General features: G+C 41.1%; 1 protein-coding gene across 1 annotated transcript in view; it reads right to left on the bottom strand.

Moving 5' to 3' along the window:
• The window catches only part of ZNF385D (zinc finger protein 385D), a gene marked incomplete at both ends in the record, with an annotated part of 375,132 nt that extends 363,427 nt beyond the window's left edge, over nucleotides 1–11,705 (bottom strand). The window contains one exon of the mRNA XM_079538653.1: nucleotides 11,612–11,705. Coding sequence (XP_079394779.1) covers nucleotides 11,612–11,705 — 94 coding nt within the window. The remainder of the gene's footprint in view (nucleotides 1–11,611) is intronic.
• Nucleotides 11,706–14,611: the final 2,906 nt, after the last annotated feature.

Below are 14,611 nucleotides of genomic sequence, written 5' to 3'. Positions count from 1 at the left end.
AGTCAGAATAATCACTTTCCACATCCTTCCCATCCTCCCACCTTTTCTTTTACGAGTATTTCTGCTTTTATGGCCTAAATTCTTCTCCTGAAGTCAAACCCTCTGTTTATGGCATCACAGTGGTTGCTGTGGAGGTGATTATGATGTACAAAGCCAAAAGGGATGGGTTACAAATTGGAATGAAGAGCGGCATCTCACTAAACCTGCTTAAAGTAGTAGTAGATATTAAAAAAATACAGTATGTACATTGGAAGCAAGCACATTAACTCATAAACGACTGTTTTCTATCGACTTTCATTATCACAACTGTTTCAGATATGTTAATATAATAGCTTTGGAGATAAAGTGCTTAAGTATACATATGGAAACAAGCATAAAGCATGAACAGACAGTGCTAGCACAGATGGCAGCAGAGTCCTAACTGTACTCTTCAGTAGTGCCTGCTGCAATTGCTATCTTCTGCAGCAGAAACATGCAAACAACAAACTGTGGTAGCATAGACTGTCGCTGTACTCCAACCACAAAAATGCTTAACATTATCCTGCACACAGTATGTTTCTCTATGCCAGATTCCAGACTCAGAATGAGTTATGACTAGAGAACATAGATTCCAGAAAAAGCTATTAGTTCATCCTAATTCCTCCTGCTACAAGGATTAGTTTCATATACATCTTCTCTAACATACACACACTTAAAAATACAACTGTTCAAGTACAGGTGCTAATTCTCAAGAAACGTGTTACATATTAGAAATAGAAGAAATCTGCCTTGGCATTTGCACCACAGAGGCAGACACTGTCCAATTTTCACAACCTTGGTGGCAGAAACAATCCTTAATTTTGGCCTACATTAGGAAAAACAGAAATGATTGATATTAAGTGAATTAGTTTCAAACCTTGCCCCTAACATTGACACCTGAAGCACTACTGGAAGCATGTAGGCATGTAGGCTCCTTGTACTCTTAACATCCATGTATGAAGAGCATTAGAGCAGATGACAAATCAAAGAAACTAGAAAGGCACATATACCTTCCACATTTGATTATTTTTTTCCTGGAACACAGTTTAGTGCAGGTCAAGATGTAATTCCAAGTTAATTGAATGTCAAGGTCCAAGGAAAGCCACAAAGGTTTCTGAATCAAATCAAAACTGTACTGAACTACTGAACTGTAACATGTACTTAGCTGCATGTTAAAAACAAAAATACACAAAGAGCAGTGGGATAATGTTAAAATCAGGTGTCAAATAAAAACATTAACGCAAACAGGAGGAAAAAAAATAAAAATGAGACTTTAATGGCCTTAGAATTCAATCATATCATTTTAAAATCTTGTTAGGCATAAAAAGTTATTCTCTAAACAATCTTTCAACATAAGTGCTTCGTGAGTGCCCATAGTGCAACATAACCTATACATAGCTACAGCAGTGTTAACTAATTAGTTACATTATCCTTATAAATTCAGTTATTTAAACAAGCAAGACAATGACTGTTAACACCAGAAAATAGAAAATATTTCAGTGGAAAGAAAAAAATAATACTTCCTATTCCAAGAAAATGCATTCCCACAAAGTCATCATCATTACATGCAGACTGCTGCATGACAGTGCCATTGGGAACTGAAATTCACTGGCTGGTGAAAGAAAATAGTGGAACATTAAGATGAAGTGGAGCTGCAATTCTTTAAGCAGACTCATCAAGTCAGACATAGTTGGATAAAGCCACCAAATACAGCAGGCAAAGTAGCACATGGAGCCCCTGTGCAGGGGGCTTCCCCAAAGCTGGGGAAGAGAACTACCAACTTAAATTCAACAGAATCATAAAAATGTTCAAGTTGAAAGGGACCTTTAAAGGTCACCTAGTCCAAATGAACAGGGATGCCTACGCTACATGGGGTTGCTTACAGCCTCGTCCAGCCTGACCTTGAATGTCTCCTGGGACAGGTGGTCATTGGTGGTCCACTCTGTGAACCATCATGTTCCTAGATCCTCATAAAAGAAACCAGAAGCAGGCTCCAAAAAGCCTGTGAAAGATTCCTGATATTCAGAGGTACTCAATGAGCACTGCGCTCTAGGGTCGCCATCAGGCTACATCTTTCTTAATCTTGGCGTGAGAGTACAATAAGTGCAGTCAGAACATTGAAATACAGGATGTTTGATTCATGAATTATTTATTCATTTATTTATAATCTGATTTGGGCCAGAAAGTGTGATGATTCAGGAATACACTGGACTTCCACAGATTTGTGGGTAAACACCAGTAAGCCTAGGACCAAGACTCACACAGGACTTCTACTAACAGAATCCAAGAAATGGCGTTGGTTACAGAGGACAGTGCAGGAATGCAGTTAGACAATACTTAATTAGATACAACACTAGTTCTTTTTCTTTAACATTGCTGAAGAAAGCTGCACACATCAGAAATTGGTTATCTTACTCTAGAAGAGAATAAAAGATGAAAATGAATATTGAACCTGAAGCTTTAAATCAAACCAAATGCATTCAGGACCAATTTTCAACATATTTAAGGAAGAGATGAAGAAAAACTGAGCAGTGTAGAAACTGAAACCTCTGTTCCTGTCAAAAACAAAACAAAACAAAACAAAGCAACCACAAAAACAATGTAGCAGAGCATTAAGTTTCAGGCTCTTTCCTTAATGACCAAGGACTTCTGTGCTGTAACTGCACAGCGACACTTCAATTACTCAAACTGTCAAGACCTTTCTTGTCACAGAATTTTACCTGCAATTCTTATTTATGCAATGGAATGCCTCAAGGCCAGATAACTGGCACACTCCTCTGTATTTATGAAAAAGTTAATGTGTTTCTAGGTGTACTCTAGCATGGGACTGCAAGCTTAAGAATAGCTACTGTTGTTCTTATGCAGAAAGCATATAAGCAAATTTATTGTTTTCCATCCTTTCTGAAGCATCCCAGAACAAGCCAGTTTCTATTACGTTTTGCAAATTATGCTTCAGATCAGCTATAGTATCTTTTTAGCACCACTTCCTCTTGGCCCAATTTCTACAAACACATAGCTACCACGTACAACTCCCTCTTTTACAGTTTCCAGACTTGATTTTGAATTTGGGCTTGTGAAAAAAGTAACAAATGTCAGATTCTGTACATTCTTCTTCCTTAGATGTTTTCAAGACTGGAGAAAGCCCTGAGCAACTTGTTCTGATGCCATGGTTGACCCTGAAACTTCACTAGTGTACTTCCGATTTGAATTACCCTATGCATTCATCAGTTTCCAGTCGATACTCTGAGTAGAATCAGAGTAAAATGGATGCAAAAATTTTAACTTGATAAAAAAAAAAAAAAGCTGCACAGCATTGTGACATCATACCAGTAAAGAGTTTTGCAACATTCCTCTTTTCAGACGATGATTAAAAGTGTACATCTACCACCAAATCAACTTTGTGGTGCTACAGGAATAAGATACAGCAAAAAAGCCATCTACACTTCAGAGTTCATCTTCAGATTTATCTTTTCCTGCAATAGAATTGCTGAGAGTTATTAAGAACTCTGAAAATTTATCAGGTGTCATTTAGTCACCACTTCTGTTAAAATCATTTATCTGTGTCAGCCCTCAGAACAATACGCAAAATTAAAAAAAAAAAAAAAAAAATCCAGAAAACAAGGTCACCAACTGCTATGTAGCATACAGCAAGTGGCCACATCCCACAAGCTCAAGTCATTCAAAGATCAGAAACTCACTCTGGTGGCCACGGTTTCTGCAGGGTAATTCTTTTCCTGCCTTCATATTTGTAAAGTAAAAAATGAAAAAGTCAAGTGACTGAAGTGAGATTAATCTCAGTCTAGAGACTAGGAAAGAAAACAAAAACTATTCAGAATAAAACCCAAAACATGCTCCTATTGTGATCATACAGTCACTATATCTCAGTGGACAATAATCAGATTCCTATTGCACTATTACTAAAAGCACTGATAAGTTCTTTTTTGCTTTGTTTGAACTTATCTTGGTAAGCCAAAGGTCTGGAGCAATTGAGGCTGCATCCAGCTGTACTGTTACCATAAACAACTGACCAGCCCCTCGGGCTACTTCAATGTTAACTGAAATCAATACCTGGGAGCAGAATGGCATAGAGAACCTACAGAACTCCAACGTCATCCAGACTGAAAAAGGGAAAGACCGTGTTTCCCTAAAGCATTTATTGTGCTCTAAAGATCACTTTCATCCAGCTCTAAAATGGATTTTCTAAGTGTCTCTTGAAATGCAAAATAGCTAGGAGGCCAAAAATGCATACCCTCTAACTTGAAAAGAAAATTAAAATTGAAATTTAAAAAAATTGCATTCCAATACCCTTTAACTCAAGCTTGGTAATAAACCATATATTAATGAAGCCAACTCCAGATTACCGGGACGTCTTATGCTCAGAAATAATGCAGAAGCCTGGAAAGATTCTGCCCGGCACAGCCATCTATCTGTTCTGTGATCCTGGTTGATGTGAATGCATCACAAGGATGCCTTGATCTTTCTGAATACAGCTTCAGATCACACAACCTCCTCTCAATTGCCTCCAAATAATTATTCTCATGCCCATTTTTTGGCCAGCAACAACTACAACCTCTCACATGAAGCAACAGCAACTACCAGCCATAAAGAAGAATCATAGAATCATAGAATCATAGAATCACCAACATTGGAAAAGACCTAAAAGATCATCCAGTCCAACCGTTCACCTATTCCCAATAGCTTCCACTAAACCATGTCCCTCAACACAACATCCAGCCTTTAGAAATTGGTGAAGAAGCCCAATATACTTCATGTGACTTTTCTCAATCCAGCCTCTGGAGAGGAGAATCTGTTCTCAGCTTCCTATTCCTCCCCCTCACTACAAATGCCAGCTGTTTAGACAGCTCTAGTTTCAGAGTTTCAGAGCAGTAAGAATTGATCTAAATACTGGAATGGTTTATAGAGCCAAGCTCAATGCAGTCATTGACAATAACAAGTCTTTTTTTCCTCACTTTTTTCCACAGGCTCTTGGGCTCATTATCACAAGCTAACAGTTCTGCTTTAATCTGTCCTCAGGAGAAGGTTCTGCTCACTAATTTCTCTTCCTTTTTTCTGCTTTTCAATACTACTTAGGAGTACAGCATCAACAAACAGACAGCACACATGACAAAATCCCAAAACCATCTCAAATAGAACCCCTTACATTTTACAAATTATGTAAGTTTCATTTACTAAGCACATGCTTCAGTATTTACAACTTTTTTCATGGAAATAATGAGAATAATATAAACAACCACAACACAGCATTAAGATTACATTCTATAAAATGAGTTAAGGTACAACCAGTTGAATACTTTTTTAATAAAAGGGCATTTATTTGCAAAGTACTCTACTGCAGTAGCAGCCACAGTGCTACCTGCAAGTCCACTCCTGTGGCAAGAGATGTCATATATGTATATGTATTACAGCTCTGCTATGATTTTGTATGAATGGAAATACTGCAATTTCACATATAAGGAGACAGAATATGAAAATGCTACCTTGGAGTTTCATGAGAAAGAAGTGGAATCCTAGGAGAATAAAGATATTCCAGGTTTTGTGATGGCTTATCCTGCTGCTGCTCAGAACAGCACTGGGTCAAGTCCAGCCCAAATACATATGGGAAAGCAGTCGGGAGTTGCTATGGTTCCAATCATTATGGCAAGGTAATGAAACAAATTCAGTGCATAAACAGACATTCCAACTTTAGTTAACGGACAAGATGATTCATTGTTATAATATGGCAAAGCTAAATGGAAAGACAAAGGCAGAGACACTAAACTGAGGACTAAGACTGGAAACTTCCAGATGTGAGTATAAAATGCCCCTGAGCCAGGGTTACTCAAAATATGAAATACTTCAGAATGTACTAAAACGAGATAGATTCTATAGTTCTGTCAGAGTAATCATTTCATCTAGCTCACAATTTAAACTATGAGATTCAAATTATCACGTGAGTGATTTCTTTCCCATTTTAAAGCACACTTCGTATTTCCCAGTAAAGTGATTTGTGACCTCTGTCTGATTAAAACTCTCCAAATCTTCTTTAAAGAGAGCTCAGGAAAAAAAAAAAAAAAAAAAAGAAAAACTAGTTATGGATGGAGAGGAAGTCTTGGGTTTCTTAACTATATTTTCTGCACAAAAATCAGACTTAAATGATCATCATAAAATTGTATTTTCACTCCTCTAGATTCTAGACAGCAAGCTTGTCATTCTATTGTAAGCTCAGATTTTGAATAATCTATGGCTTTGTAGTTATGGTTTCTTATTTATAATTGTATAAGTTGCAGTGTTAAGGTTTTATTAGCATCATAAACAAATTCTTCCACGAATAAGGGGAAAAAATGGTACATACAGTCACGTAACAGGTATTTACAGATTTTATCATGCACATTTCTGGCAAGAAGAATATTGCCTCTTTCTTTTTTTTTTTTTTAATACAATGTCAGAGTGAACTAATTTGAAAAATACTGCAGAAGCAAAAATATTTTTCAAGTATCAAAATATGGCATTTGAGTTACTGAGGACCCCAAGCTTCATTGAAGAAAAGGAAAACAAACAATGGAAAAAAACATTGCATTGAATATTTTGGGTTGGAAGGAGCCTTAAAGACCACCTAGTTGCAAATGCCCTGCTGTGGGCAGGGACACCTCCCACTAGATCAGGTTGCCCAAAGCCCAATCCAACCTGGCCTTGAACATTCTCAGGGATGGAGACATCCACAGCTTCCCTGGGTAATCTGTTCTATTGCTTCACACCCTCACAGTAAAGAATTTCCTCCCTAAATCAGATCTGAATCTATTCTCTTTAAATCTAATGATATTACCCCTTGTCATATCATTACATGCCCTTGTAAAAAGTCTCTTCCCATCAGACAACACATTCAAGTCATCTTCCTTGGGGATGTTCTTAATTCCATTTTCCACCCGGCTGGTATTTGTGTTTGGAATGTCCCTGACACAGATGCAAAACCTTGCACTTGTCCTTGTTGAATTCCTAAGGTTCATACAAGCTCACCTTTCAAGTTTGTCAAGGACCCTCTGGATGGGATCCCTTCCTTCCAGCATGTTGACCACACCATACAGCTTAGTGTCATCTGCAAAACTGATGAAAGTGCACTCAAGCCTACTGTCCATGTTGATGACAAAGCTGTTAGATAGTATCAGTCCCGCCAGTCCCACTCAGCACTGGACATCAGATCTTTTGAGTGCAATCATCCAGCCAATTACTTATCCACCAAGTGGTCCATCCATCAAATTCATGTCTTTCCAGCTTAGAGAGAAGAATGTCATGTAGGACAAGAACATTATACGGGATACTGTCAAATGCTTTGCACAAGTCCAGGTGGATTATGTCATTTGCTCTTCCCTCATCTGCCAATCCTGCAACCCTGTTGAAGGCCCCCATATTTGTCAGATAGAATTTGCCCTTAGTGTAGTTTTGCTTGTCACCAACCACTTCTTTATTTTCTAGGTGCCTCAGCATAGTTTCCAGGAGGATCTGCTTCACGGTCTTGCAGAATCTTTACATGCTCCCTGACTAATGTAACAAGATTCCAGAAGCAGCTATGGCATCTGAGTGTTAGTAGATCCAAACAGAAATAAATGTCAATGTTCATATTTTATGAATATGTGAGTAAAAATGGTTTAAAATTTAAAGTTTACCTGCAGATTTTTCCAGCTAGGCACAAAAAAACAGGCTTACTTGATTTAAGAACTTCTGTTATGTTAAGCAGGCATATAACGCCTACATGAATTTCAGACATTTACTTTTACAAATACTACAATAAGCCACAGGCAAAAAGCAAAGTGTAGAGAGCTACGCCTCCAGCACAACAGAACATTTGGTTATGACTGCCTGAATACAACCAAGAACATTATTTCCCAGGAGACAGAGAAGGAAGAAAGAAGAAAGCTGACAGCACGTTGTGAATATTTCAGGAAAAATATGTGAAAATAAGACCACCTGAAATTGGAAAGCTTGTAAGACTCATTTCTCTGCTATCAATTGTAGAATTAGTCCTGTCCAGTGCAGTCACAATCAGAAGCTGTTAGCATATGTGTATATATCCAAGGACATCCATTGGAGAAACCATGACTTGTAGCTTTCTTCCTCTTGTACCTTCATCCTCCCTATCTTTCACTGGTTCAACACAGAGAAGTCTAGTTCTCTAGAGCAATAATATGCTGGAGACATTCAAGGCCAGGTTGGATGTGGCCTTGGGCAGCCTGATCTAGTGCGTGGCAGCCCTGCTTATGGCAAGGGGGTTAAAACTGGCTGAACTTTAAGGTCGTTTCCAACCTAAGCCATTCTATGATTCTTACCTCGCTACAACATTTCTGTCACTCTCAGAAGGAAATGACACCAAACATAAGGGGCAACAACAGTTTATGACTTGTTTTGTGACAACTCTAGATAGGTTAAGGCAACAACTAGATGAAACAGGTGGGTAAAAAATGGTTTTGTTTTAATACAGATCACATTTTTTTACTGAGCCTACCTGGGCATGATTGAACATATTGGCACAACACCAAATGATCATGTTGTGCTGATTTAAACACAGAAAACTTCCATTCCCTAGACTTGGCACATGTTGTTAGCAATTAAAAATATATCTTTTATGAAGTAATTGCTGTCTAAGACCTCACTATACGCATAGTCGTACACACACATTCAGCACTATTTATTTACTTTTCGCTGTCGTAATTGTTTTAGTACTAAGGACGCAGAACTACTGGCTTACTACAGAACTTTCACATAGCTTTAAATATGTATGTAAAGTATTGCTTGCTTCTCAGCAGTTATTTTTGGTGGTGTCAGATAATGTAGACACCTTTCTCTTTCACAGTTTTTAGTCACAAGACTTCCATACCTTCTCTTCAAGGGATGAGACACCCAATACATATCAAAGTTTTGTTGAGTAGTACAGAAAAACACTATTTAATGTAAACTGTGGTTTTCACTATGCTACTATTTAACATCTTCTGCTTAGAGAGGATCTGTAGAACTCTGGCTGTAGCCATCCATCTGGGTTTTCAAGCTCTTGGGAGATTTTACAGGTAAGAGGCTATTGTTAATCAAACACCAAATAATTTTAAAACAGGCTTTTTACAAGATCACTAATGTATGTCATCTTACCATGATCTTGAACTTTTTGTGTTGACTTTTTTTTTTTTTTTTTTTTGCTGTCTAGACAAGTCCTACTTTACATTGCTTTGCATTTTCCATAGTGTCATACCACGTAAAACAAGATATTCTGTACATGCAATCATAAAGAAAATTTCATGTTTGTATTTTGTGTTTTTAAAAAGTACAGAAAAGTCTCAGGTCACGATGCTGTAAATTTATGATTTGATCATGAAAAAGCATTGATTTACTTGCAACTGCTAAGATAAAGTTGTAATTAGTAAAGCATTCAATAAGCACACTTGATCTCAAATAGCTCTACATCAAAATAAATCAACAGCTATATTTACTCTCACCAAAGGTGAGAAGAACATCAGAGCTGGTTAATACTTGTAACTCGATGCAGTCAAAGGCAGGCTTGCTCGTATGTTCACAGCTCAGTGTGTCTGAAGCAGCCAGCCAGCTCTAGGTGATGACTGAGTAAACATATCTTAATCCTTAACCCTAATCTTAATACACTGAAATGTTGTGCTTGGTCTTCAGTTCGTGTCAACCATAACAGCATCGTTGAGATCCACAGAGCTATGCCACATTTTACCAATGCGGGTTGGCAGCCAACTGAAATGAGTTTTGCAGCAAAAAGAACAGGAAAGAACAGCTTTCCCCCCACATCCCCCTCCCCTAGAAATTGAATTATTTCATATTCCTGCTGCCTCCCTGTTCTGTCACAAAAATATGAATATTTCTTGGTCATTCTGATAATTGCGTACATGTAAGAATGAATGACAGGACACAGTTAAAACTGCTTACAGCTCACATACCATAGTTTTACTTTTGGGTATATCCTACAACTCCTCCAATCTTCAGCTTAAACATTAAGTAAATTTTCCACTCCAATGCAAAGTGTTCTATTATTACCTGATAAATAAATAATATGCAAATAAATAAATAAATGCCTGGAATCCATTCTTGGAAAATAAAGCATTTCTAAAACTTTGAAATTTTAAGAACCATATCAAAGTAATACTTCACTTCCCTGCCTTCGCTTCTCCAAAAGATCTCACTGCTGTACACACAGTCAGCAGTAAGGACATACAGGCTAGTTTTGTTTCTACCTTACATGTGCAGCTCTTAACAGATAGCAAATGATCCTTCAAAAAAGTCTACCTTGCAAAGATAGAACAGCAGAAAGAGCGATTATCCTTAAATACTTTCCAAAAATAACTAGGATGCAAAATACACGTGCTTCAGAGTCATTTTGCATTCCACGGTGTTACAGTCATTACTTCAATGAGAATTTATGATACTTTACAAAAACACTTTAACAAAGCAACAGACTAAAGCACACCACACCTTTTTGTTACTCTGAATCAGAACTGACTTACAAATCTCCCCAACCAAACTAATTTACAGTACAGCTACTTTGATGTTCTCATCAGGACAGCACACCATCTGCTAGAACTTAGCTATGAAGGCAAAGTTTCTGGTAGGAAGAGTTTCCATTTGGCCTAATGCCTGCACCGCTCTGTTTGCAGGGTGCACTCCGGCTCTCCCCAGCTCAGTGCCAGAGCTCCCGTTGGCTCCAGGACATCACGTTTCAGTCTCTGCAGTACCCACGATAACGGCTCTCAGAGGTGCCACCAACTCTTTTCTTTTTGTGATTCCCCACTACGCTCAGAAAGAGCAGCATAAAGATTTACAACCACAGGCCGCTATTTTTATTCCCTAGCTGGATAGCACCTCCTCTCCTGCACAGTCATTTCCTTCAGAGTTCTGGTGATACCCACCGACAAAACCTCTGCTCGGACTTTTAGACTGTTTCTTTTTGAAAGAGGAGCAGTTCGGCAACTCCCGGCGCTGGGCGGCCCCCATGGACACCCCGGGGTTCGTCTTCGCACCAGCTCTGCTCCGACGGTGTCACCTCCAGGCGCCGGGACTCCGCGCTCCCCGCAGCGCTCCTGGCGGAGCCGTGCGCGTTGCGAAGGGCACGAAGTTCCTGCGGTAGTGTAACGGCCAGCACGGCGGGCACAGCCTTTCAGGGTCGGGAGAGCTATGTCGGTGCTGCTCAGACCCGGCGATGAGCATCTCACTCTCCGAGGAACTGACGGGGGACGGGAGCAGGCAGGGCAAGTGTTTTTCACAGCGCCTCCCGAGCATTAAGACAAAACACGGGCATGCCAAGAAAGATTTCTAGGACTCTTCCCAGGTTCGCTACCGCTTGGCAGCCTGAAAGCGCCTTCCGCAACAATTAAAGAAGCCGCTGTCACAGCGACATGTGGAAACGCACGCAAACAGCGTTCCTCACCCCCCAACGCCCGCCGAGCCCGGGACGCGTCGTGGAGTTCGGGGCGCTCGCTGCCCTCGCACCGCGGCGAGGCAGGAGGAGCAGCAGCCCCCGTCCTGAACGCCACCAGCGGGCAGCGCGAGTCCCCTGCCAGACGCTCCCATCCCGCCCCGCAGAGACCCTTACCGTGCTGCTGCCGGGGCTTGCCGCCCGGCGCCTTCTCCTTCCTGCCGCTCCGCATCCGCCAGCACGCCGCCCCTCTGCCCAGCGCGCCGGCCATGCCGCGGGCGGGGCGGCCCCGCGCAGCGCCGGGCCCGGCGGGGACAGCGCGGGGCGGAGATGGGGCGCGGGACGCGGCGGAGCGGGGCGGGAGCAGCGCGGGGCCGGAGCAGCGCGGGGCCAGCGGTCCCGCCTCCCCCGGCCCGGCGTCAGGCAGCGGCTAGGGGCAGCGCCGCCCGCGCCCCCCGCCCCGCTCCGCCCGCGGGGGCGGCGGGGCTGCCGGGGCTGGGCGGCTTTCCAGGCTTTGGGAATGACGGCGCTCATCGCAACCCACCCCCACCTCCCCAGCTCTGCCCGCCGGCAGTCCTCCCACAGCACCTTCCCCGAAAAACATGTGTACGTTACCTCCTGCCATCAAAATCACTGGTTCCGCACTCTCTCGACTCCGGCACGATGAGTAACTCAACCTGAGATTCCCACCTCCCACACGCCTATGTGGGATGAGGCGGCAGCCTCCCGCCCCGCGTGCAACTCCTCGGTTCCGGGGATTCCGGAGGGAATCACCCTCCCCTCACCCCGACGAGGCACTCGCGGCCCTTCCATAAGGGGCTGAGCGCAGTGCGGGGGCACAGTGCTCTCTGTTCTCACAGTCAGTCGAAATGATTCAAAAGTTGCGGGCACAGTGTTGAAATATTAACAATTTTACAGGCAAGAAAAAGTAGTTTAGAATGCTGCTTTAAGTCCCGAGGGTCTGGCAGTGCAGTGCAGAGTTCCATAAGTACAAATGATGCGTGCAACTCATGCTTGCAATCTTGCTAATAAATCCACCCATGTGTCAAGTTATTGCAGCTACTGCTACAGAATACAGAAAGGTATTCCACAGCCACTTTTTGATTTTTCATTCACACATACCTATATGTCATCATCACCCCATGAGGCATGGCACTCTGTCTGTAGGGATGCTTTGAAAGGCAGAGAGCTGGCATGCGGGATTTGCACTGATTCTTCTATTGGAAAGAGAAGAGCCTCCATCCTGTATCTCATCTTTGCTCCCCTAACGTCAAGAATCACAGAATGACAGAATTGTAGGGGTTGGAAGGGACCTCCAGAGATCATCGAGTCCAACCCCCCATAAGAAGCTTATGGAGAAAAACAACAAGGATTCTGATAGCCTGGTCTAGTGGTTAGCAACCCTGCCTGTGGCAGAGGGGTTGAAAATAGCTGATCTTTGAGGTCTTTTTCTACCCCAGCCATTTTATGATTCTATGATTCATCAGTATTGTAACTTAAAATTTATTCTTTGGAGACTCAATCAAATTAAATCACTATTAAAAACTGAAAAAATAGAGACCTCCTCTTCAGCTTTGCAACTCCACCAGCCAAAGTGTAAAGGAGCCATAGTCTACGCGGTAAGAACACGGTTTTGTCCTCCAGCCTGAAGTTAAACTGTCTGCCTTATGCCCACCAGCTGCCCTTCTTGCCCTCTGCCCCACCTGCAGGCTACAGCCCTGACATGGGTCAAAGTCAGAGCAAGTGCACACTGCAATACAGAGGTTTCCATCAGTGCCAAGAGTGATTCATGCGAGCAAGGAACGCTGACCTTGACCTGATGTGTACACATGCAGCCTGTGGTGATGAATGTAACAGAATAAATGACTGGATATGAGTGCTTACTCCTTCTCATAAGGCTGTTCTTGCTCAGTTCTGTTGTGTTGTAACACAAGTAATAACTCATTTGCTTGCCCTCATAATATCACATTTAGAAAACTGCTATTCTTCTCTGTCTGAAGGCTCTGGAATAAATACACTCCCCAAACAATTGATTTTAATCAAATATATTTCTATCACTTGATTCAGTTTCTGTTATTATTGATAATGATTACACAAGTGGGCATTGTCTCACTGCTGCTGAACATCAGGGTGGTTTTTACAGCAAATATCTTTTGTTAGATGTACTTCTATAAATGTATTTACACAGGGGAGGGGGAGAGAAAAACAGAAGAAAATACATCTCCTTACACAAAGAGTGTGAAACTCCTACAGCGATAAGATGCAAATTAAGAATGGGGTATAAAATATTCTGTAGAGAGTACTCTTCTAACATGATATAAAATATATATAGCATATAAAACACAGAAGTAATTTGAAAAACTCCACAGTAGTTGGAAGCAGAATTAGTATTCCAGAACGGGTTTAATAAGTAGAAGAAATAAAAAACCCCGACCTGCTTACATTTAGAATCACAGAATCACAGAATGATTTGGGTTGGAAAGGACCTTAAAGATCATCCAGTTTTTGGGTTTTGTGCAGAGATTTTTTTTTGCAGAAACTTCCACAAATGAAAAACAAACAAACAAACAAAAGATATTCACAGTCCCTTCCTGGAAGACCATTTTTTTTTTCCGTGTTCAACATTTAATAACTTTCCTTATTAATTTATTTTTATCACGGAAACATGAAAATCACAAAGGCCTTCTTAAATACTGCACAGTGTAGCAGCTGTGATTTAAACGACTGTCACACTTATTCATCATAGGCAACTAAAGGCACAATAGAGAACATAAGCAGCAGCATCTGTTGAAAGGGAAAGGTACAGAAATCATAAAATGATAATACTGAAATGTTGTATGATACCTCTATGGCTCATACTTTCAGTCCCCGAGGGTAGCATCATAAATTGCATGCTAATGTTTGTTTGTCCTTGTGTTCCCAGCTCATCTACTGTTGAAGATGTACAACCATTTTGTTGAAGATGTACAACCATTTCTTTGTATTAACGTGGGTTTGTTTTCCCACTGGTGAAAAAAGTGTTTGGATGCCATACCTCTCTGTTAAATGTATTCGTTGCAAAGATGCATTAAACAGACTGGAGATTTGAACACATATTCTAAACATTGCTTACATTGAGCTGGCTTGCACAGACCTTCACAAAAAGGAGTATTACCATGCTCACTTTTCTGCTGAGCC

This window comes from Tetrao urogallus (genome assembly GCF_951394365.1).
Source record: "Tetrao urogallus genome assembly, chromosome: 7".
Lineage (NCBI taxonomy): Eukaryota > Metazoa > Chordata > Aves > Galliformes > Phasianidae > Tetrao > Tetrao urogallus.
This window is presented reverse-complemented; position numbering and strand designations above follow the sequence as displayed.